The sequence below is a fragment of the Pseudophryne corroboree genome, chromosome 1 (assembly GCF_028390025.1).
Source record: "Pseudophryne corroboree isolate aPseCor3 chromosome 1, aPseCor3.hap2, whole genome shotgun sequence".
Classification (NCBI taxonomy): domain Eukaryota; kingdom Metazoa; phylum Chordata; class Amphibia; order Anura; family Myobatrachidae; genus Pseudophryne; species Pseudophryne corroboree.
Genome location: NC_086444.1, coordinates 873,900,790 through 873,927,284, shown reverse-complemented (window position 1 = coordinate 873,927,284; position 26,495 = coordinate 873,900,790). Strand labels below are relative to the sequence as shown.

Genomic DNA, 26,495 nt, shown 5'->3' with positions numbered 1-26,495 from the left:
CTTCTAGATACTATCCATAACTTGGTGTCTTTTCCTGGTATTATTGTGGCCAAATTGAGAAGCGGTTAAAATACTGCTAGTTGGGATCCCGGCGATCACAATGCTGCTGCCGGAATCCCGACTAGTGGTGAAATGCCACCACCAGAATATCGGCGCCACAGCCTATTCTCCCTCTGTGGGTGACCACGACACCAAAAGAGGGAGAATATATCCTGTGGCGAGTGCAGCAGGCCCGCAGAGTGGTGAGTGCAGCAAGCCCAGCATTCTGGCGGACTGGATCCCGCTGACGGGATTATGACAGCCGGGATCCCGCCCACCGGCATTTCATACTGAACCCACCAAATCTACCCATAAGTTGTGTTTATTTGCCGACAACGTATTATTATTTGTCACCAGCCCGGAGTCCTCGCTGCCTGCCTTGCATAAAGTTACTGTCAGTTGTAGTGAAGCCTCCATGTACGACCAAAATGGAGGCTTTACTGTTTTATATCCCAAGTGTTACATTAACTCCTCTTAAATCCTTATATAAGTATCATTGGAAGAAGTATTTAGGGGCCTATTCAAACCTGGATGCAACCGCACGTTCGTACACAGTGGCCGCATCCAGGTGGTCTTTGCACTGCCATTGTGCGCGACCTTACACATTGCAGCTGCATCCAGGAAGGATGTGGCTGCAGTGTGATTGACAGCGGCGACCGCATTCTTCCTGGTGGCGTATGCAGCGATCTGCATTCATCTCTGAATAAGGTCCTTAATCCTCTACACGGGTATACAATAATTATACCGAATAGTGAATCGACTTTTGATGAGATTAATTACAACCCCACTGTAGCTCACATTACTAATCTTTTAAAAAGCTGGTTCAGCTTTGAGGTCTCCTGGTTTGGTAGATTAGCAGCTTTTAAGATGATTTGGTATTTCCAAAATCAATGTATTTATTCTGCACCATCCCATGTCTGGTCTCCAAACCAGAGGCGTAACTCTGGGAGGCAACGGAGTCGGCTGCCGCCAGGCTCCTGCCCTGAAGGGGGCACCACTCCTCAAGGATGTTGGGGACTGGAGTCCCAGCAGGCCATTTTAGCCATGGAGAGATAGAGCCACTGACATACCTTAGTGGTGCAAGTTGTTTCACTCTTCTGTGCACAACCGCCCCCTTCCCCCGGGCCACCAACATTTATCTTGCCACCCGGCGCATGGGACGAATTTACGCCACTGCTCCAAACGTTATTTTTTTTGCGATACGTAAACAAGGTCTGACTTAGATTTGGAAAGGTAAAATGCCACAAATACTGTAGCGTATCACCACTTAACACTGTCCAAACATTAAGAGGTCTGTCTCTACCTACAGTAACTTATCCGTATACCACTCTGCATGATTAGTAGCACAAATCAGTGGGTGGATTTGGAAAGAGCTCTGCTGTCTCACTTTCCATTATCTGAGTTGATTTAAACTCCTAAGCAACTCCGCCCTCTATTGCCCAATACTCCTAGAGCCATATTGGATTCCCTAACAGCCTGGGATGACACCTTTCTGTCCTCTAAAATTACGTGTGTTACCAATCCGCAATCTCACCGTGGCGACCCTTTTATGTACTAAGTCTATGCTCCATTTCTCCCACCTACAGGAACATTATCACTTGCTCCCTTGGGAATTTTTACTTATTTGCACATTAGCCATTAGGTGTCTATCATGCTCAGGATAAGTGGCTCCTTGAGTCTTCCCTTATCTCCTATTTTAGCAAAAAATGTAGACAGGCAACCAGGGGCGTAGCCAGAACTTTGTGGGCTCCATAGCAACATTTTAAAGGGGCCTCCGTTCCAATGCTTCTAGAGAGAGCAGTTGTTAATTGTATGCCCTATAATAGTGCCCTAGTTAATTTTCTGAACCATAGTAGAGCCTTATTTAATGTTATGCCCCATAGTAGTCAGGGCCATACTAACAATGAGGCGGATGAAGCTACAGCTCCAGGCCTCCACATAAAAATAGGCCCAGCATCATGGCAGCATGATGATCACTAGCCACCAGTTGGCCACATGGTCGGCCATAAATCATAACTTATAAGATTGCATTTCTTTTTTTATTACAAAATTATGCTCTTTTTTAAATATTCTTACATATTTAGGGAGACATTGGAGCTGATAGTGTAGGGGTGTACACGCCCACATGGCTCTGGCCACACCCACACATCACTGATCACACATCCCCCAATTCTCACAATAGGCTCTTGAATATTTTCAGCCCCATGCCAATGTAGCCCTTAATCCGACCCTAATAGTAGTGCCCTAGTTTCTTTTATGAATCGCAGTAGTGCTTAGTTCGCCCTATGTTACATTTCAGAGCTGCCAGTACACATTATGCCGCTCAATACCCCCAATTCATATTATGATATATAGTGCTCCCCGTTCATATTGTGCCTCATTACAGTACCCCGGTTCATATTATATAACATTAAAATGCCCTCCAGTTCATTTTATACCACACTACAATAAGCAGGTCCAAGGGCATACCTAGATATATTGCAGACCCCAAGGAAAAAGTTTGAAAGGACTCCTACATACCACCCAATGGCGAAAAATGTATATAACACATGTAACTTTGACAGGGAAGGTGGGCCCCTCTCAGATCTGGGCCCCATAGCAGCTGCACTGCCTGCGCCTATGGTAGCTATGCCCTTGCAGGCAACTCAAGAGGTGCTATATGGTTTTGGTACTCACTTCCTCTGAAAGGCACAGTTACAATGGGAATTGGATCTCCAAGTGACTTTTACGGCCCAGCAATGGGAATCACTATTTCTTACTACTCAGTATTTCCCCAAATGCTGTAATTACTTGGAGATGCATTTTAAGCTTCTTCATAATAAGCTATATTTTACACCGGCCAAGCTACATATCATATGGCCCTCCCAGTCTAAATATTGCTGGCAGAATTGCTTACAAATGGGAGATATCGTTCATGTTTTTGGGGGTGTCCCATGATACAGCCCTGCAGCATGAGGTCTTCTCCTTGGCCCATAACATTTTCAATGTTCCCTTTCAGGAATCTTCCACCATGCCCCGGCGGCCCATCTTCATCTCTATACCCCAGATTTGTCTAAATCTGATCACTTTCTTTTAGGCCATAGCTTGATTACCACTAGGGACACCATTGCTTGGGGCGATAATACTTTCATGCTGTCTTGCCACTGCACTGCCCACTTGGCCACGCCACATCCACTGCACCTCCCACCTGGCCCCACTCTCCCGGAAGGAACTGCAAGAAGATTGTACGTGGGATAATGAGATAAACTGTTGAGTTAACATGGACCCAATCTGCCAGGTGAAACTTTTGGTTAATATATGAAACATAGAGTCCCTTTTTACAGCTTGTTCATTTATTGGTTGTTAATTTGCCCATTTTTATGCCAACTGTATTTGATTTTACAATGAAACCAAATATTCAAGGCACATAATTAAATATTTTCTCCATCACATCAGACTTAAAGTGGGTACATACTGTGCTATAATCGGGCACAATAGACAATTCTCAGCTGCTTGGCATAATTGTTGCATGGTGCGTGCGGTGCACCTGGGACTCACTGTCATTCCAAAACCAGTTGGATCTACTCCCGACATCTGGGCTGCTGCATGACTGCTGTGCAGATGAACACGTAACGTGCAGCTAGTGTAGTGTGCGTGTGTACAGAGACCATCTGACAGTCTAAAATGTTACCTCAATGATCTCCAGGGACAGTTATCGTTCAGATAAGACTGATGATTGAGTAATGTGTACACTGGACATCAGATGTTCCCTGACTCTTTTCAGCTCTCAATAAAAAAAGTAATGGATTGTTTCTCTAATCTGTCAGATTTGTATCTAGCTTTGCTCCTCAAGTGTAAACCTTTCATTCTGATATTTTAGAATTCTAAGAATTTTTTTACTAAGTACAGTGGGTTCACGGATACAATAAAGGGTACTAAGCAGTGCTGGACTGGGGCATGAAGGGCCCACCAGGGAATGCAATGCCACAGAGGGTATTGGCCATCCATTAGAGAGGGCATGCAAAGAACAGTGCCTTTTTATAAAGGTGGTGACAGGGGTATGTCATGATTACCCACTTTGATTGGCAGAAGGGCTAATCTTGGTGTAGATTCCACAGAAATAAGTTCATTCATGATCCTGCTTCACCAAGTTACTGATCCCTAGAGGAGGGAGTAGGGCCCATCTGGACTTCCCCTGTACACTTGAGGGTCAGTCTAACCCTGGTACTAAGTATATATACCCTACACCACACTGTGAATCGATGCCATGTGCACAGTCGGCTGCTTTATCTGGGTGCTTCCATTAGGGCAGAGTGGATTTTTGGATCGGACAGGGAGCAGCATCCCGCTGAAACAGCCTAGCGGGAACACTATAACTATAATCTCCCTGAAACTACTTTTCAAAAGTAGGCAGTTCCTAGAGTGACACTAAGTGGAAGAAGGTCTTAATATATATATATATATATATATATATATATTATATATATATAAAAGACTGTGATTCCCATTGTTTGCCATCAGTAGCCACTCCCCCTGCTGTACAATCACGACATTGCATAGCGGGGTGTGTGGCTATGATGACGGGGTCTTGAAGCCACACCCCCATCGACAGCTTGACAGCTTGTTCTGTTATGTCATGCCCCTCCCTGCCCACTATACCAGGCCACACCACCTGTGTCCCGGAAGAGGATTCCAGTGGGACAGGGACTGATGGGAAGGACAAATATTCTCTATGCAACGCTATGTAATTTAGTGTCACTATATTAGAAAATGGTAATAATAATCAGTAACAAAGTGGCTATGCCATTACACTTTATCATACTTTTTGAAAAACGTTTTATATAATGTTTTACATATCCCTCTATATAATACATTTATTAGCAGTTACTGTTTACATTTCTAACACAGCCTCCTGCTATGTATACATCCCTTAGGTGGTGTTATACTTATATCTATACATGAGGCAGTTGTTTTAAATGTGGTGCAGGGTTTAATATTATCATTATTTCAAAATAATAATATTGTATCAACATTACCTTTATCGCTATTCCTCAAGTGCTGATGAAATACACATAGGGGGGAATTTAATTGTCCACGGTAATTTAAAGGGGTTAGCTGATCCCTCTGGGCTATCTAATTATCCCCGAAGGCAGCCTGATGCCGGCTGAGGTCCAGAAAAAATATCCCTGATAAGTGCCCTGTTTTCGTGATCGCATATGCAAAAAACATATAGGTGTTTTCGAATCCCATGTAATTTTTTGTGCGGTAAAAATGGCCTCTAATTGGATTGCCCCCCCCCCCCACCCCCCCAAAAAAAAAAAATTGCCCTAAAGATTACTGCGGGCAAGTGAATTCCTGTATTGTGCCAGTCTTTGTCATAAATATTAACCAAATGTCTTTCCTTTACAGCCTCTACAGGAGCGCGACAGGACTGGACACCTCTATGCTCAGGATTATTGCCAATACCCCTTCACACAACCAGCAGTGAGTGACAAGCTGATTAAAGAATTGGAGGAATCCTTTCACCCCTACGATCATGGGGGTAATATGGCTGGCTAAATTCATGCTGGGATGTACAGCACTATGGTATGTGGAGCAAGCTCAGGGACAGCTGGAGTTCAGTGACCAGCAAGCCTATGAAGAAAGGACAGCACAAAGAGTCAGAAGGAGAGGACAGGACACGTTGAGAGGGTATGTCATGGATTGATGTAATTTATTTGACAAAGAGTCATTTAATAGACAAATTAACACTTTACTTACATTAACATTTATTTTCTTATTTCTGTGTTTAGCTAAATACTCAAAATGTAATATTTCATTGTTTTTGGCATTAGAACAAGTATGATGTTAACTACATAAATTCAATTAGAATGTTATCAGGCATGTTGGAAAATGTACCAGTAGAAGAACATCCAAAGTGCTGAGGGAACCTTCTCGATAAAAAGAGATAAAATGTATAATGTACCGAACTAACCGGGCCAACAGCCGCTGACCAATGGCTGGAAGCCAGGCAAAAACAGGGACAGAAAAATGGACTCTGCATCACTAGTTTAACTAACACTCTGGTCTCTGATATCTCTGAATTACACATTATGAAAGAACTCTGATACATAACATGACCTAAACCATGTGGAAATGGCTGTTTTATCCTTCATAAATAGATCCCTCAGTGTAGATGCTATAGAGACTTGAAAAATTGAAAACAAGCAAGAAAAGCATTTGGTTAGCAATATGTGCAGGAAGTCCTCTAAAGGTGTCAAATCTATTTAGCACATACTTAGCTGCTCGAGTTGTACTGTATAATGTGACCATTAAATGTCAGGAACACTGGACTCTACCTGTTATTCATACTGCACCTTTTCATATCAACTGAGCACTTGCTTTTGGATATGTCATGTGGAAACTGGATTAGAGTTTCCTGCTCTAGTCATTAAGTGCACGTAACAGGAGTACTAGGTTTAACAATGTCCTCATAAAAAATATGTTGTTCTGTGCGTAATACATAAGTCATACTTGGTAGATTTAGATTTTAATAATTTAATGATTTTTAAAATTATGCTAAAATAAATAAAAGGGAGCTCTCAAGCCTACAATACTTAGTATACATTTGGTATGGGCAAAACGTACTAAAGGCCGGATGCAATATAATGGTGCCCGAGTTCAGCAGCCGTGCGGTATGCCGGCCATACTCCGTATTTTTTTTAAAAGGGCAATCATTCACAAGGCAAAACCATGCCTTGTAAGTGATTCCCCCTTTAAAAAAACGTCCAAGTTTGGCCGGCAACCCACACGGCTGCCAGGATCGGCCGTCATTACATTTGGCCCTAAATGTTTTTACGGGTGTGGTATGTTAGATAGACAAGACTTAGGTCGACAGTGTCTAGGTCGACCACTATTGGTCGACAGTAAGTAGGTCAACATGGGTTCTAGGTCGACAGGGACTCTAGGTCGACATGTACTAGGTCGACATGAAAAAATGTCGACGTGAGTTTTGTAAACTTTTTTGGCGCCGTTTTGTTTGTAGAGTGACCGGGAATCCCAATTAGTGCACCGTGTCTGCTCGCATGGCTCAAACGGGCAAGATGCCTCGCTTTGCTGCCGCTGCGCTCGGCACAGGTTACCGTTCCCAGTTGTAGTCCACGTGGATTGTAAAGTATTAAAAAGTTTTAAAAAATGGAAAAAAAATGTGAAAAACTTGCGTCGACCTTGTGTCATGTCGACCTAGTACATGTCGACCTAGAGTCCCTGTCGACCTAGAAACCATGTCGACCTACTTACTGTCGACCCATAGTGGTCGACCTAGACATTGTCGACCTAAGTCTTGTCGACCTAGCGACCGGATCCCGTTTTTACAGTATTTTAAAAAACTGGTCTTACTTTATTAAAAGATATCATCTGTCTAAACTATGGGCCTAATTCAGACCTGATCACAGCAGAAAAATTGTTCTCTAATGGACAAAAGCATGTGCACTGCAGTTGGGCCAGATGTAACATGTGCAGAGAGAGTTAGATTTGGGTGAGGTGTGTTTAAACTGAAATCTAAATTGCAGTGTAAAAATAAAGCAGCCAGTATTTACTCTGCACAGAAACAAAATAACCCACCCAAATCTAACTCTTTCTGCACATGTTATATCTGCCACACCTGCAGTGCACATGGGAGGTAATTCCAAGTTGATCGCAGCAGGATTATTGATAGCAATTGGGCAAAACCATGTACACTGCAGGGGAGGCAGATTTAACATGTGCAGAGAGAGTTAGATTTGGGTGGGTTATTTTATTTCTGTGCAGGGTAAATACTGGCTGCTTTATTTTTACACTGCAAATTAGATTGCAGATTGAATACACCCCACCCAAATCTAACTCTCTCTGCACATGTTATATCTGCCTCCCCTGCAGTGCACATGGTTTTGCCCAATTGCTATCAAAAATCCTGCTGCGATCAACTTGGAATTACCCCCATGGTTTTTCGCATTAGAGAACAATGTTGTTGCTGCGATCAGGTCTGAATTAGGCCCTAAATATATAATGATTTTTATATGGATTGCATTTTGAAGAATTATCATTTTTGAAGTTTCCCTTGACTCCATCACATGATAACATATTTTATATACGGATGTAGTATGTTATGCTGGCTGTCGGGATCTGGCAGCGGGGCGAGCACAAAAGAGCCCCTTGCGGGCTCGCTGCGCTCACCACGCTGCGGGCACGGTAGCGCGCTCTGCCCGCCATGCTATTTATTCTCCCTCCTGGGGGGTCATGGACCGCTTAAGAGGAAGAATAGTTGTCAGTATGCCAGCTGTCGGGATTCCGGCGCCGGTATGCTGAGCGCCGGGATCCCGACAGCCGGCATATCAAATGCCTCCCTTTATATACTGGTGGTGTTACCATTACATAGTATTATTGGAGATTACTTTTCAAAATATGTTCTGGACTTTTTAATTTAAAAAGTACTGGTGTTCCATTTTTCTCTTACGTTCTAGAGGATACCGGGGTTCCATTTAGTACCATGAGGTATAAACAGGTCCACTGGAAGCCATGGGCACTTTAAGAATTTGATAGTGTGGGCTGGCTCCTCCCTCTATGCCCCTTCTACCAGACTTAGTTTAGAAAATGTGCCTGGAGGAGCTGGTCACGCTTATGGAAGCTCCTGAAGAGTTTTCTGCATTTATTTTATATGTTTGTTATTTTCTGGCAGGGCTGGTTGGCACCAGCCTGCCTGCATCGTGGGACTTAGGGGGGGGGGACCAACCTCTTGAAGGGTTAATGGTCCCATTCTCTCCACTGACAGGACACTTTGCTCCTGAGGGAACTATTCGCAAGCCCCACCACGGCGTGCATACATTCCTGCAGCACGCCGCCACCCCTAACAGAGCCAGAAGAAAGAAGAGTGGTGAGTTCTAAGCCGGCGTCCCGACTAGCGGGTCGCCGACCATTATGGCTGCATGAGGGTACGGAGATGCGCGGCTTCTAACCGGGGCGGAATGTATCTCCAGACACCGTACACAGCTGCGTCACAGTACACTGTACACAGTACCTACACTGTACACAGTACCCACACTGGCAAAAACAGCCTTAAAATGGTTTTCTCTCCATTTTAAGCAACAGATTATCTCAGCCAGTATAAAAAAAAGCGGGAAAACCGTGTGCCATTGAAGGGGCAGGGCTTCACTATGAGCAGATCCAGCAACTCACCAGCGCCATTTTCCCTCTGCAGTGGACACAGACTGACAGGAATGCGTAGCACCTCCAGTGTGACTCCAGATTACCTTAGCGGTACCAGGGGGTCATAGCAGGGGGGAACGATTATTAGTGTACTAAGTATTACTATCAGGGTACTTAGTCTGCGACCCGGCTAAGCGTGGCATTAGCGATAAGGGCATGGTGGGGGCTGACTCCAAATTACTCTGTGTCTCCCTGAAGGGCTCTTTGTGGGTTAATTGTGCTTAACCTTTTCCTGTGTGTGTGTGCTGTCACATTTACATTATGTCAGGCAAAGAGTGTGTGTCTTGTACAGCAGAGTGTTCCTCTTCACCAGGGGGCTCACTACTGGGTACTCAGAGCAGTGCACCTTCCCAAAATAGCAGAGCTGAACTGGAATGGGTTAATTCTATTAAGGGAATGATCTCAAATATTTCTACAAAGCTATCCCGCAATGAGAAAGAGATGCAATACTTAAGACAGACTGTGGATGAGTTTATGAATAAAGACTCAGTCCCCAAACCAGCGTCTCAATCCCCTCCCATTGGTCCGCAAAAGCGATCTCTGGCCCATATCCTGCAGTCTGACTCTAACGCTGATGGATCAGACATGGAGGAAAGTGAGGTGGATTTGGAGGTGGGAGATTCCACTCTGTCACGGGGAATAGAGACTCTTATAGAGGCTATCAGAGATGTTCTGCATATTCCTGATAAGGTGTCAGAGGAGTGTGAGTAATCTTATTTTAATGTAAAAAAGAAGTCCTCAGTCACTTTTCCTGCGTCAAAGGAATTGAATACCCTGTTTGAAGAACTGTGGGTTAACCCTGATAAGAAATTTTAAATCCCTAAAAGGATGCTCTCATCTTTTCCTTTTCCTCTGGAGGATAGGAAGAAAATGGGAAAATCCACCGATAGTGGACGCATCAGTCTCTAGGCTGTCAAGAAAAATTGTATTGGCTGTCTGTGGTGCAGCCTCCCTAAAAGATACAGCTGATCGTAAAATTGAGACTACACTCAAATCATTGTACACAGCCGCTGAAGTGGCCCAGAGACCCACTATTGCATGTGCGTGGATCACAAAAGCCATTGCTAAATGGTCAGGTAACCTAATTGAGGGGTTAGATTCTGTGTCTAGGGGGATGTTGTTTTACTCCTGCAACATATGCAGGACTCTGCGAACTTTATGGTGGAAGCCATAAAGGAGATTGGTTTGCTTAATGCACGCAACACCGCTATGGCAGTGTCGGCACGCAGGGGCTCATGGCTACGTCAGTGGACTGCTGATGCGGACTCCAACAAAGGCGTGGAAGGCCTACCATTCACGGGAGAGGCCTTGTTTGGAGACAAATGGATCTCCAAAGCTACTGCGGGTAAGTCTACGTATCTTCCTTCCGCTGCTCCCCCTGCCAGGAAAGCTTATTCAGCTTCAAATTTACAGTCCTTTCGGACAGCCAAGTTTAAGGGAAAATTCAGAGGTGCTTCTACAGCCCCCAGAGGCGCAAAAGGTAAACCATGCAAACCAGCAACTGCCAGTGCTCAGGAACAGAGCTCAGGCTCTGCTTCCTCAAAGACTTCAGCATGACAGTGGACCGCGAGGACTGGAGGACTGTCAGGTGGGAGCCTGACTAAAATTCTTCAGTCACATCTGGTCAAGCTCGTGCCGGGATCCCTGGGTAATTGATCTGATTTCCCAGGGCTACAGACTGGAATTCTAAGAGCTCCCACCTCAAAGATTCTTCAAATCAGGCTTACCAGCTTCACAAGAGGCAAGTATCACTTTGCAGCAGGTCATCCAAAAACTGGTACAGACTCAAGTCATTGTTCCAGTTCCACCTCATCTACACAACAAGGTGTACTATTCCAACTTGTCTGTAGTACCGAAACCGGACAGTTCAGTACAACCAATTCTGAGCCTCAAGTCCTTGAACTCGTTCTTAAGAGTGTTCAAGTTCAAGATGGAATCTCTGAGAGCGGTGATCTCAGATCTGGAGGAAGGGGAATTCCTAGTGTCTCTGGATATCAAGGATGCGTACCTTCACATTCCGATCTGGCCGCCTCATCAGGCTTATCTACGGTTTGCACTGCAGGACTGTCACTACCAGTTCCAGGCCCTGCCATTTGGTATCTCCACGGCACTGAGGGTGTTCACAAGGTGATGGCAGAGATGATGTTTATACTCCGCAAGCAGGGAGTGAACATAATTCCACACCTGGACGATCTTCTGATAAAGGCGCCGTCCAGGGAGAGGTTGCTGGACAGCATTGGCCTCTCAACCAAACTTCTCCAGGATCACTGGTGGATTCTGAACCTTCCGAAATCTCACCTACAGGCTCCCATTCCTGGGAATGATATTGGACACGGAGTTGCAGAAAGTGTTCCTTCCATTGGAAAAGTCATTGGTAATCCAGTCGATGGTTCGTGATGTCCTGAAGCCAAACCCGGATATCGGTGCATCTATGCATTTGCCTTCTGGGGAAAATAGTGGCCTCTTACGAGGCACTTCAATATGTATGGTTTCACGCAAGACCCTTCCAGCTCGATCTATTGGACAAATGGTCCGGATTGCATCTTCACATGCATCAGAGGATTCGTCTGTCGCCAAAAGCCAGGATCTGCCTTCTCTGGTGGCTACAGACCTCTCACCTCATCAAGAGTCAGAGGTTCGGAATTCAGGACTGGATCCTGTTAACCACGGACGCAAGCCTCCGAAGTTGGGGATCAGTCACCCAGGGGGTGCAGTTTCAAGGAAGATGGTCAAGTCAGGAAGTCATCCTTCCAATCAACATTCTGGAACTCAGGGCCTTATACAACGCCCTTTTGCAGGCCTCTTATCTTCTTCAGAATCAGGTCATTCAAGTCCAGTCAGACAACGTGATGACAGTGACGTACATAAACCGACAGGGTGGAATGAAAAGCAGAGCAGCAATGTCAGAGGTGTCAAGAATTCCCCTCTGGGCAGAAAATAAAACCCTGTGGCGTTGTCAGCAGTCTTCATTCCAGGAGTAGACAACTGGAAAGCAGACTTCCTCAGCAGAAATGACCTGCACCCGGGGGACTGGGGCCTTCTCCCTGAAATGTTCAGCTGCTTGACACGTCGGTGGGGATATCCACAAATCGACATGATGGCCTCTCATCTCAACAATAAGCTCAGGTGGTATTGTTCCAGGTTGAGAGACCCACAGGCAGTGGCGGTAGATGCTCTGATGACTCCATGGGTCTAGCAGATGGTGTACGTGTTTCCTCCACTCCCTCTGATCCCAAGAATTCACAAAAGAGTAATAAGAGAAAATGTTCAAGCAATACTCGTTGCTCCGGACTGGCCAAGAAAGGCCTAGTACATGGACCTTCTGGAGATGCTCCTCGAAGATCCGTGGGCTCTACCTCTTCGCGAGGATCTTCTGCAACAGGGCCCGTTTGTCTATCAGGACTTACCGTGGCTACGTTTGACGGCATGGAAGTTAAACGGCTGATTCTAGCCAGAAGAGAGATCCCTGACAAAGTTATCCCGATTATGATCCAAGCCAGGAATGGGGTAACATCTAAACATTACCACTGTATTTGGAAGAAATACATCTCTTGGTGCGAGAGCAGAACATATTCTGTGGTGGAAATTCACCTGGGATGTTTCCTGCTTTTTCTGCAGGCAGGTGTGGCTGTGGGCATACGTCTGGGCTCCATAAAAGTCCAGATTTCAGCCTTGTCCATTTTCTTTCAGAAACAATTGGCTTCTTTACCTGAGGTCCAGACGTTTTTGAAAGGTGTTGTCACGATCCGGGTTATTGGACGCCATTATCTACCTTTCAGGTGTCTCCTGAGGCTGGCTCAGCGTTCCAGGGCCGGGTCTCAGGCATGCTGCTGGCGTCCTCACGTCTCATCTCCTCTCTGCCAGTCCGCAGACGCTGTCACAAGGAACTCATGTAGTTAGAATGGCGGTTCTAGCCCTCCGCGGCCTTCGCCGCCATTACTGCACTTCCAGTATTCAAATGGGTCTGCATGGCGTCTCCTGTCCGCTGCGGCCTCTGCCGACATCCGTAGTTCAGGTGTGCAGACGGGTCTGCATGGCATTCTTCGCCCGCTGCGGCCTCTGCCGCCAGCTCTGTGAATCAAGTGCGCAAGTTGGCGTCCATTCTCCACCGCGGCTGCCGCCACCATTGCTGTAATTCCTCACATGGTGCAACAAGCTAGATTACCCTCCAAATGCTAGTATGGGCACAGCCATGTTGGTTCTAGTCACATGACACTATCTTACCAATCCACAGCACCACTGAACTCTGCCTGATTGACCATCCAATCCCTGTACTGCTGCAGGTATAAAGGTGCTGTTCCTAAACCAGGAAGTTGTCAGCGCTTCAGTTGTCAACCCAGTGATACCAGTCTCCTTGCTTGTGGTTGTTTGCTATTCCAGGTATTCCAGCTCCTGCTTCTAAACTCCACTAGAGAACCGAACCAGATCAACATCTAGCGGTGCAGCCTGACTACACAGTGTCCTTACACTGTCCACTGCAATTGGCAGTGCCCAAACATCGGCTTCCAGCGGCGTCCTGTCTTCTAAAATCATCGGTGCTCCGCCATCGAATCTCAACAACCATCGGTGCTCCGCAATCGAATACCAGCTGTTATCGGTGCACTATCACCGTCTTCTCAAATCCAATGATCTCTAGCTTCTTCTGTGCATCCCGTTATTCACCAGCTACATTGGATCATCATACACCCTGTTCAAGTCATCATTCAGTCCAGTTCCATCCGGCCTACCCAGCAACTAACTCATCTCTCCAGCAATACAGACCAGCTTCCGGGGAACCATCTGCTGGTCAGTTTCTGTCCTTTCTACACCACTCTGCAACTGGGTATAGGACAAGTACATTCCATCTCCTAAGTCTATCCAGATGTATACTTATCTCACCATACCCAGTACCATCTGCATCTCTGTTGTACCCACAGGAACTGTGTATTGCATACTCTCTTACCATTTCCGATGTTGCTGTTGATGTACCACCTGAACAGTGCTTGAAATAAACTTTTAAACTTTACTTTCTGTTGTCATGGTCACACCTTTGGGCTGGGATTCTGCATGTCCAAGAGTCCCATATTACCACCCAGGTTCCACTATACCTCTGCCCCTGCAACTGAGGCTTCCTCCCGTCAGCCCCAACCCTCAGTTGTGACAGGTGTTCTGCACTTTTGTGCCTCCCACGGCACTTTGGGATCTCAATTTGGTGCTGCAGTTCCTCCAATCGGACTGGTTTGAACCATTACAGGAGGTGGACGTTAAATATCTTACGTGGAAGACCATCACACTGTTGTCTTTGGCTTCAGCAACACGTGTGTTGGAGCTGGGGGCTTTGTCTCACAAGAGCCCTATTTAATTTTCCATGAGGACAGAGCTGAACTCAGAACTCGTCAGCAATTTCTTCCGAAAGTGGTGTCTGCGTTTCACATCAACCAGCCTATTGTGGTTCCAGTTATCACCGACACCTCTGCTACTTCAAAGTCTTTGTATGTTGCGAGGGCTTTGAAGGTATACGTCAAGAGGACAGCTCGTCACAGGAAATCCGACTCGCTGTTCGTTCTATATGATCCCAATAAAATTGGGTGTCCTGCTTCAAAGCAGACGATTGCACACTGGATCAGGTTCACTATCCAGCATGCTTATTCCATGGCAGGTTTGCCGGTTCCAAAATCTGTACAGGCCCACTTTACTAGGTCGGTGGGTTCTTCCTGGGCTGCTGTCAGGGTGTCTCATCTTTACAGCTCTGCTGAGCGGCTACTTGGTCTGGTTCAAACACGTTTGCTAAGTTCTACAAGTTCAATACTTTGGCATCTGAGGACCTTCAGTTTGGTCATTCAGTTCTGCAGGAACCTCAGCACTCTCCCAACCGGTTTGGGAGCTTTGGTACATCCCTATGGTACTAAATGGAACCCCAGTATTCTCTAGGATGTAAGAGAAAATAGGATTTTAATTACCTACCAGTAAATCCCTTTCTCTTAGTCCGTAGAGGATACTGGACACCCGCCCAGTGCTTCATTCTTCCTGCACTGTTACTTGGTTAAGTATTGTTGGTTCAGCTGTTGCTGTTTCTGTTTAAAGTTGGGTTAGCATAGCTCTCCTCTGTTTGTATGTGCTGGTTCGGAATCTCACCACTATCTTTATCTATCCTTTGTCCGTCTCCTCGAGCACAGTTTCCTAGACTGAGTATGGTAGGAGGGGAATAGAGGGAGAAGCCATCCCACACTATCAAATTCTTAAAGAGCCCATGGCTCCTAGTGGACCCGTCTATACCCCATGGTACTAAATGGTGCCCCAGTATCCTCTACAGACTACGAGAAAAGGATTTACCGGTAGGTAATTAAAATCCTATTTTTTTTCCCTCATGGGTCTCTCATTTGTCCCATCTCTATAGAAACAGACAGGCATTTGCATAATCCTAATTACCAGCATTTATATGAAAACCATTGTATATGGTTTCACTGAGTTTGGCATACAAAGGGAAGCTTGGGACGGCTTTTATGGATTGAGCTAACTTCATGTGACATTGATGTCTCGGGTTTCTGTTTAAAAAAAAAAATTAGAGCTCTGTCACATCACAGACTACTAAGAGCAGTTAGGTCTACACCTTTCTGAAGCCTTGTCTGTTCTGTGCAGACTCCGACCCTAAAAACTTACACAAATGCATCAAACTTTTCCAGCAACGATGCCAAAATGATTTCTATTCCATGGTGATCCCCAGCGAGGCTGTTAAAACAGTACTGCTGTATGCGGTCATCACACCTGGAAAGCGTTACATGTGTATAAAAAATGTATCTGCTGAACATCAAGCAAGGGTGGAGCAGTGGGACAAAGTGGTCTATTTCTCTGGGTTCTGTTTAGTAGAAAGGCAGTTTTCTTGGATTTCTTTGCAGTTTCAAACATTGGTTTACACTTACAGAAAATGTCTCACAATGGGCCTCACACTACAGGATGACTGAATTGCAATTACAAAGACGGGATTGTTGAATGTACAATATTGGTTCCATACATTGGTAGACTTTACAGTCCCTCTACAGGCTTTAGAATATCAGTGCTTTTATTATACTGCATCCAGGGTTTGGCTTAATCATTCTATTGCCTTAAGTCATTCTTCACTAAGGATCTATTTCAGACCTGATCGTAGCAGCAAATTTGTTAGCAGATGGGCAAAACCATGTGCACTGCAGCGGGGGCAGATATAACGTGCAGAGAGAGGTAGATTTGGGTGGGTAATATGGTTTCTGTGCAGGGTAAATACTGGCTGCTTTATTTTTACACTGCAATTTAGATTACAGCTTGAACACACCCCACCCAAATCTAATTGTGTGAACACACGGGGGTACATTTACTAACATTCGTAATTTCCGAAAATAGGTCAAAGTTCAATCACGAATGACATCGACAGTGTAAAACTGCAACTTTTTGAATTTATTACGATGGATTTACTAAGCTGTCGTATTCGGGTTTTTCTTTTCTTCCGATGTCGATGTCATTCGTTTTTTTTTTCCTAATTTTACGGCAGTGATTAGCAAAACACTGCCGTTTTTTTTTACAATCAATCTCGGCCGGATCTGTGTGATCCGTGCTGGGGTTCTTTTTATTTTTTATTTTTAATTAAACAATGTAAAATCCCCCCAAAAAATGCGTGGGGTCCCCCCTCCTAAGCATAACCAGCCTCGGGCTCTTTGAGCCGATCCTGGTTGCAGAAATATGGGAAAAAAATGACAGGGGTTCCCCCATATTTAAGCAACCAGCATCGGGCTCTGCGCCTGGTCCTGGTCCCAAAAATACGGGGGACAAAAAGAGTAGGGGTCCCCCGTATTTTTAAAACCAGCACCGGGCTCCACTAGCTGGACAGATAATGCCACAGCCGGGGGTCACTTTTATATAGTGCCCTGCGGCCGTGGCATCAAAAATCCAACTAATCACCCCTGGCCGGGGTACCATGGGGGAGTGGGGACCCCTTCAATCAAGGGGTCCCCCCCCCCAGCCACCCAAGGGCCAGGGGTGAAGCCCGAGGCTGTCCCCCCCCATCCAATGGGCTGCGGATGGGAGGGCTGATAGCCTTTGTTGTAAAATAAAAGATATTGTTTTTAGTAGCAGTACTACAAGTCCCAGCAAGCCTCCCCCGCATGCTGGTACTTGGAGAACCACAAGTACCAGCATGCGGCGGAAAAACGGGCCCGCTGGTACCTGTAGTACTACCACTAAAAAAATACCCAAAAAAACACAAGACACACACACCGTGAAAGTATAATTTTATTACATACATACACACATACATACATACTTACCTTATGTTCTCACGCAGGTCGGTCCTCTTCTCCAGTAGAATCCAAGGGGTACCTGTTGAAGAAATTCTACTCACGAGATCCAGGGGTCCAGGCTCCTCGGCAAATCCAGGGATAATCCACGTACTTGAATAAAACAAAAAAACGGTTGCCCGACCACGAACTGAAAGGTGACCCATGTTTGCACATGGGTCACCTTCCCACGAATGCCAGAAACCCACTTTGCCTTCTGGCTAAGTGGGTTTCTTCAGCCAATCAGGGAGTGCCACGTTGTAGCACTCTCCTGATCAGCTGTGTGCTCCTGTCTTCACTGACAGGCAGCACGCGGCAGTGTTACAATGTAGCGCCTATGCGCTACATTGTAACCAATGATGGGAACTTTCTGCTCAGCGGTGACGTCACTTTAGGTCAACCGCAGGGCACAAAGTTCCCATCATTGGTTACAATGTAGCGCATAGGCGCTACATTGTAACACTGCCGTGTGCCGCCTGTCAGTGAGGACAGGAGCACACAGCTGATCAGTAGAGTGCTACAACGTGGCACTCCCTGATTGGCTGAAGAAACCCACTTAGCCAGAAGGCAAAGTGGGTTTCTGGCATTCGTGGGAAGGTGACCCATGTGCAAACATGGGTCACCTTTCAGTTCGTGGTCGGGCAACCGTTTTTTTGTTTTATTCAAGTACGTGGATTATCCCTGGATTATCCGAGGAGCCTGGACCACTGGATCTGGTGAGTAGAATTTCTTCAACAGGTACCCCTTGGATTCTACTGGAGAAGAGGACCGACCTGCGTGGGAACATAAGGTAAGTATGTATGTATGTGTGTATGTATGTAATAAAATTATACTTTCACGGTGTGTGTGTCTTGTGTTTTTTTGGGTATTTTTTTAGTGGTAGTACTACAGGTACCAGCGGGCCCGTTTTTCCGCCGCATGCTGGTACTTGTGGTTCTCCAAGTACCAGCATGCGGGGGAGGCTTGCTGGGACTTGTAGTACTGCTACTAAAAACAATATCTTTTATTTTACAACAAAGGCTATCAGCCCTCCCATCCGCAGCCCATTGGATGGGGGGGGACAGCCTCGGGCTTCACCCCTGGCCCTTGGGTGGCTGGGGGGGGGGGACCCCTTGATTGAAGGGGTTCCCACTCCCCCAGGGTACCCCGGCCAGGGGTGACTAGTTGGATTTTTGATGCCACGGCCGCAGGGCACTATATAAAAGTGACCCCCGGCTGTGGCATTATCTGTCCAGCTAGTGGAGCCCGGTGCTGGTTTTAAAAATACGGGGGACCCCTACTCTTTTTGTCCCCCGTATTTTTGGGACCAGGACCAGGCGCAGAGCCCGATGCTGGTTGCTTAAATATGGGGGAACCCCTGTCATTTTTTTCACCATATTTCTGCAACCAGGATCGGCTCAAAGAGCCCGAGGCTGCTTATGCTTAGGAGGGGGGACCCCACGCAATTTTTTTTTTAAAAATAAGCACTTTCCCACCCCTTCCCACTGATATACATGCACGGATCTCATGGATCCGTGCATGCCTATCCAAACACGAATAAAAAAAAAAGTTCTGTTTTTTTTTAGCACTTTTTTACGAGTTGTAATTTTTCACGGCAGTGTTTGTTCTTTTTTTGCTTTGCACTTCTTAGTAAATGACCGAGATTCATACTTAAACAGCCGCGTTTTGACCGATGGTGTATTCATTCGTAATTTTTTACCTGAACTAGCAAAAAATTACGAATGCCCTCATCACTGCCGTGATTAGTGTTTAGTAAATGACCGAGATTAACCGAGATGACACTTTGAAGAAAAAACGGCATCTCGGTCAAAATCGGGAGCTTAGTAAATATACCCCACGGTGAGGTTTTTTCTTACAATTTTGAGTAAGAAAAGTTAGTGCAAATCGCAAGGTGTTATGCCACTTGCGATCCCGATTCGATCCTGATGCGCGGCCCCGTCAGGTCAGTATCGCAAGAAAAGATAGACTGTGCAGGCAAGTCAATCCTTGCTAGATCGGTGTACTATCTAGTTCATCTCACATGTCAATTAAATCTCACATAAGCCAAAATCGTAAGCACACATAGGCCCTCATTCCGAGTTGTTTGCTCGTTGCCGAGTTTCTCTATTTTGCGATTAGTCGCTTACTGCGCATGCGCAATGTTCGCAGAGCGCATGCGCTTAGTTATTTTACTCAACAGTTAGGTATTTTACTCACGGCATTACGAGGAATTTTCTTCGTTCTGGTGATCGGAGTGTGATTGACAGGAAGTGGGTATTTCTGGGCGGAAACTGACCGTGGGTGTGTGTGAAAAAACGCTGCCGTTTCTGGGAAAAACGCAGGAGTGGCTGGAGAAACGGGGGAGTGTCTGGGCGAACGCTGGGTGTGTTTGTGACGTCAAACCAGGAACGAAACTGACTGAACTAATCGCAGTGGCAGAGTAAGTGTCGAGCTACTTAGAAACTGCTAAGAAATTTCTATTCGCAATTTTGAGAATCTTTCGTTCGCAATTCTGCTAAGCTAAGATACACCCCCAGAGGGCGGCGGCTTAGCGTGTGCAATGCTGCTAAAAGCAGCTTGCGAGCGAACAACTTGGAATGAGGGCCATAGTCCATACCTCAAGAAAAGTTAGTCAAAACCGGTGGTGCTGGGCTCCGGGGAGTTCAGGGGAAATCGCAAAGTGAAAATCGGGCATAGCAAGGATCTCACCGTGTGTACACACCATAACTCTCTCTGCACATGTTATATCTGCCCCCCCCCCCCCCCCTCCAGTGCACATGGTCATCTGCTAACAAATTTGCTTCTACAATCAGGTCTAAATTAGGCCCTAAGGCCTATTACACAGGCATTTAATGTTTTTCAATGCCTATTCAATTAGGGTGACCATAATATCCCTTTCATCTGGGACACCTATGATTTACACAGGTTCTGTGGCTGGCTAAACTCTAGCCTGAATTCCCTAATTAAATAGACCTGTACAGACGCACTTAACTTTGCTCTGCGTCAATTTAGAGGATGCCTGTAACGTTTAGGAGCATTAAATCTCAGTAATGCAGCTCATTTATGCATGTAATTGCCTATGCTTCTGGGAAGTTTACAGGCCATGTTAATGAACATGCTTTGAGAACTATGTTAAAGTGAGAACAAAGAGCAAGGTTCTGTCTGTGATCAAACTAGGGCATACTTACCTACTCTCCCGGAAGCTGCGGGAGGCTCCCGTTTTTTGGGGTAGCCCCCCGCCACCCCGGAAGAGTGGGCAGGTCTCCCGCATCCTGCTCGCACCCTAGTGATGCGAGCAGGATGGAGAGATAACCTCCCGCATTCGCGGGTCCGTCGGGTGGAGAAGGGGTTAAAATGACGCTAATCGCTTAGTGATGTCACAGCCCGGCCCCGCCCCCCGAAGGCACCTGCAGCGTCTCCTCTCCGGGAGAAAAACAATGTAGGTAAGTATGAACTAGGGTTATTCTTCAATACTAGTCTAAACATTGACTATTTTTTGTTTTGTTTTGTTTCCAGTTCCAGTTCATGTCCAATATTCAAACATATTGTTTGAGGTAAAAAATGATTTTATAGGTAGCATTGAGAACTAAATAATTACATTAATTCAAGAGTTTTGTCTTTGTCCTTCTTAATTAAAAAACCTTTTAAGGTATATGAAGAATTCTGGGGTGAAGAAATATTAGAATAAACTCCCGAGCCTGTAAGGTCATGCTCACATCGCTTACTTTCTGCTGTGTGTAACAGAGTGTGTCATATGGGAGGGGCTTACCTCTCACTAGCCTCTGGACTCTTAAGCTGGGTATACACTGGAGCTCTTGAGTCCAGATTGAGGGGGTCATTCCGAGTTGTTCGCTCGTTGACGATTTTCGCTATACTGCGATTAGTCGCTTACTGCGCATGCGCAAGGTTCGCAGAGCGCATGCGCTTAGTTATTTTACACAAAAGTTAGGTATTTTACTCACGGCATAATGAAGCTTTTTCATCGCTGTGCTGATCGTAGTGTGATTGACAGGAAGTGGGTGTTTCTGGGCGGAAACTGGCCGTTTCATGGGAGTGTGCGGAAAAACGCAGGCGTTCTAGTTGCAAAACGCAGGAGTGGCTGGAGAAACGGGGGAGTGGTGGGCAAACGCTGGGTGTGTTTGTGACGTCAAACCAGGAACGAAAAGGACTGAGCTGGTCGCAATGGCTGAGTAAGTCTGGAGCTACTCAGAAACTGCTAAGAAATTTCTATTCGCAATTCTGCTAATCTTTCGTTCGCACTTCTGCTAAGCTAAGATACACTCCCAGAGGGCGGTGGCTTAGCGTGTGCAATGCTGCTAAAAGCAGCTAGCGAGCGAACAACTCGGAATCACCCGAGTGTATAAACTGGGGTGACGTTAATGATGGACGGAATGATCATGTTCCGTCCTTCATTGGCACAAAGAAGATCTCTAGTGATATCGCTACGTTTGATGTGCATCAGTCACCAGCAACCGTGGGAGCGTGCAATCACCCATTCACACTGAGCGAAGTTCTGTAGGCAATATGATGTTACGAAAAACCAAACCAGCCCGACATTGCTTCAGTATATACCCAGCTTTAATATTCTTCTAATTGAGGTTTCTCCTAGGGCTCTCAGGCATGACAAGATGCTTTCATCCTCTGATTATGGGAAGACCTGAGGGCTCTCAAATTCCTGCCCCTATACTTGTGAAAGTGTGTGTACCTTACAAAACACATTCTTCTTCTATCTAATGAACCTAACAACTTTTAGTTTTGTTTAACATGAACTAATGAGCAGTCTTATGTGTGCAATAGAGGTTTAGGAGCCTATCTAGCAAGCATATATTTGTCTTAAATCATGCGGAAATGGCAGCTACACCATGATAAGGCAAATACTAGTATCAGGGCTATTTAAAAATAGGTTAAAGCAGGAGTTGTTGCAGCAATCTACCAACTGCAAAATGCTTAGCACAGAGCTTGTCTCCGATAGCTAGCTCCATCTTCTCATGGCATTAGCTGTTGTAGCCTAAAGGCTACATTTTTGCTCAGGAGGAACCTGTGGATGATCTTGCATCCGCATTAGGTAAGCCATGTCTGACTCTTATAGGAGACACTGTCCCACTAGAGGTTTTTCATAAGTGGCTCTGAAAAGTAATTTCTTACCTCTGTAATATGGGGCAATAAAAAAATTAAACTGTTTGTGGGCAAAATGTGAAGGGTCTTAAATAGACCCCTATGGGCCCTACACATTGCGTGATCCGCCGCTGAGCTGCCCGACGGCGGATACGGCCAACGGGCGACCCGGCAGCGGGGGGCAGTGATGGGGGGAGTGAAGTTTCTTCATTCCCCCCGTCACCCGGCTCCATAGCAGTGCAGGCAAATATGGATGATCTCGTCCATATTGGCCTGCATGCACAAGCGACGGGGCACCAGCGATGAACGAGCGCGGGGCCGCGCATCGTTCATCGCTGGTGCCTCCACACTGAAAGATATGAACGGTATCTCGTTCATTAATGAACAAGATCGTTCATATCTTTGAGTATTATCGCCCAGTGTGTAGGGCCCATTAGATATGCACAAGTAATTTATAGTAGTTTTAGAACTGTCCTGTTATATATGAATCAATGACAAATGTATTATTGATGTCATGCCATTATGATGCTAGATTACAAATGTAAGTAGAAATAAGAAATGCTATAACTAAGAATAGTATTGTAGATGTTGAATGAGCTAGATATAGGTGTACTCTATAAACTTTACCAATATCCGGTAGGCTTGTTTATTTTATACAATTAAAGCAAATCTCTTACTGACTGCTCTAGTTTACTATTTGCTGCCTACAGATCAATGCAACCATTGATTCACCAGCACTAACTCATGGTCAAATTCAGTTAGCTGTGGGTTGAGCTGCGTGGTCTGTTCTCCCTGGGTAAAGTTCATGGAGCTATTAAGTTACAGACTAGCGATCACACCAGGACAATCTCAAAGCAGCGGTTAATGCTTATTTTTGCCTGTACCCTCTGTTGATTCAACCTGCAGCTAATTAAATCTGCCCCTAGGAGGTTGGAGAAACATACACCATTAGATCTACACTTTTCAATGAAGCACTATCACAAGTCACTAGTTTGTCATGAATTCAGTATGGCGGGTTCAGTATGATATCTCAGCATTCGGGATGCCGATGAACACATGACCGTCCCTGGCATCTCAAACCCGAGAATCCCGACACATTTGGGGGGTAAGTAGGATAACCCTCGCCCATCCCCCTACCCTAACCCTTCTCTGGTGGCGGCTAGTGCTAAATCTAAGTGGGTGGCGGCTATGGCTAATCACCCCTCCTAGTGCCTACCCCTAACCCCCCTAATGCCTAATGCTAACCCTACCCCCTGGGCCCTAACCCAAATACCTACACCGATACTTACCTTCGGGATGTCGGCTGTCAGTGTCCTGGCTCTGGTCTCCTGAGCGGTGTTGGGAATCCTGCGTCGGTCACATGACTGCCGGCATCCCGACCGCTGGGAATGCAAACGCCTCCCGTACCAACACAGTGGCAAAGTAACATGCAGTAAAAATAAAGGAGGTCGTGCTTACATGTATCAAGTTCAAAAGAAATTGATCTGTGGGTATTTATGGCCATTACTAGAATTGTGATCTTGACTAGAGAATAAAATTAAATAGAATAAAATGAAATATTTTTTTGTCCATTTTAAGGGAGTTGAATATGTTATGGTCCAATCATGATTTTTGGGCTTGAATGCTGCATCTAAGTATGTTGTTTAATATTCAAGTTCACAGGTCACAGTTACATTACAAGACATCAAATTAAACTGTAAAAAAAAAACCTAACATGTTACCTGTTTAAGCTTAAATGGATACATTATAAAGTATTTTTTTGTTGTTGTTAAAACAGCAAACATTTCTGTGTTCAAGTTCACATTTTAAATTCCAGTTTGAGTGTACCCTTAACTTGGAAAAATGTTACATTTATTATACAATTAGGCTATTTAAGCTCAAACAAGTTCAAACGTGCTTCAATCTATTCATCCTGCTTGACTGGAGTTCAATTTATTTTTGTATCTGAAGTTCCAAAATGTATCACAAATGTAAAACTATACAGCTGATTCATTGTGCTTGTTCTTCAACCTTTTTTAAGCTTATTTCCACATCTCTACTCGATACGCCCAATCTTTCAATTGACCCACTTTAGCTGACATGTTAAAATAAAGGTTTTAACTAACTCTCTGTTGTGTTTGTAAGGAACATGTACACAGAGAAAGTTCACACCAAGAAAATATCATCTAAATACTGTATGCTTGCTTTAGCGTCTTACCTGTTGACGTTGACTGTTTTATGATAGATTGCTTATTGTAAAGCAAGATAATTATTCACATAAAGATAAGAGGTTGTCTATTTACTATATGTGCTATAGACAAAGAAAAGGGAAACATTTATTTTACAGAAACAGAATTTGAAGACCAATTCTTTCTGGTCTATGCGATCACACCTATAGGGGAGTATTCAATTAGGGTTTGATCCTCTTCGACAGTGAGGATACGACACTTCAGTATTCTATTGCAGGCCGTTTCCCCCCATTTCCCCTCACATTCCAACCATTCATTTCCATCCTCTCTTATGGGCAAAAATGATTGGTCGAAAACTGACCCGTTTTCTACCGCGGCGGGGTCGAAAACACATGGATGAGCAGAGACTCTGCTCATCCATGTATTTTTCGACATATTGGAATTTTTGACAGTGCAGAAAAACGGCACTTCAGTTGAATATTAAAGTGTCAAAAAGTGCAGATTATCGCAGAAAGTGCCGTCTTTCCGTCCTGTCGAAAATTCCGACACTTATTGAATACTCCCCATAGGCTGTGTGCGAATGGCTGGTGCTGTACTCCACAGATGGTGTAAGCTCCATTAAGGGGAAGGAAGAGGCCAATGAAAATCCAACTAGTAACTGGAAATTCTTCTTTAATTAATACGTTCTATGGTTTTTACAAACTGGGAAAATAAGGCAGCAAAACAAATTAGACTTTTCTTCTATTCTAGCTCAGTTGTGATGATTCCACAAAGAAGGGCATAGAAGATGTATCACATTGATTGCATCAATTCTGATGGCAGAACTAGGCTGACCCAGGTGTTTCTTGCTGATAAGTGCTAAGTACAATAATGATAAAGATGTCCAAAAGGATCCAATAATTGATCTCCATAAATATGGTATATTTGACAATTTCAGAGAAATGATGTGATAGGAGCTGATTAGTATGGACAGTGTTGATATGCAGATTGAGAAGGCTTATCCACTTTTGACTGGCTGTTCCAAGGTGCCCAAAATAGTGTGCTTGTTGCAATTCAGATGGATATACATATGGGGATTGCCACAGTGGTTACTTGCCTCCATTCATTCTCCTTAATATTGTAGGTTGCCTGTCACTTTGGACACCTGATTTATATGCTGCTGATAAAGAACTGTTGCTGTATCCTAGTTTGATGTCATTAGGGGGCCTATTCCTCATGGTAATTATTGGGCATCAGGTGGCCCCTGATAATTAAGTAGCCAGCTCACTGCAAGTAGCAGCAGTGGATACAAAATCACTGGAGCAATTCAACATTTCTCTGGTGCAGAGATCAGCTGTTCCCACAGTTCCTATCTCCACTGCTTTAGTGTGCATGCATCAACTGGAGCCGAACATAGGTGGAAGGAACCGATCGGATACCTCTTCGTAACCACAGATATCCTTCAGCTATGGTTCCCGTTGTTAAGCTCCAAAAATGTTGTACTTTTTGGAGCTTGATGAATTTAGGTCCCCTAGTGTATAAGGTCAACGGGCCAGATCGGGACTGAAAAGTAAGCAGGAGATATGCGTTATACCTACTGCATTACTTTTATCATGAATAGCCCCAATACTTAATTTCTACAAAAAGAGGTGAAAATGTTAATTTTCCCCTACTTATGTAGAAACTAAGATATGATGAATAGTTCCATAGGTATTTTTATTTATGTACA

The 26,495-nt window shown here is 45.0% G+C and overlaps 1 protein-coding gene across 1 annotated transcript in view; it reads left to right on the top strand.

Moving 5' to 3' along the window:
- Window positions 1-26,495, top strand: part of LOC134914642 (fibrillin-2-like) — a 253,243-nt gene that overhangs the window by 12,336 nt on the left and 214,412 nt on the right. Inside the window, exon 2 of the mRNA XM_063920063.1 lies at window positions 5,428-5,709. Coding sequence (XP_063776133.1) covers window positions 5,555-5,709 — 155 coding nt within the window. The 5' untranslated portion in view covers window positions 5,428-5,554. The remainder of the gene's footprint in view (window positions 1-5,427; window positions 5,710-26,495) is intronic.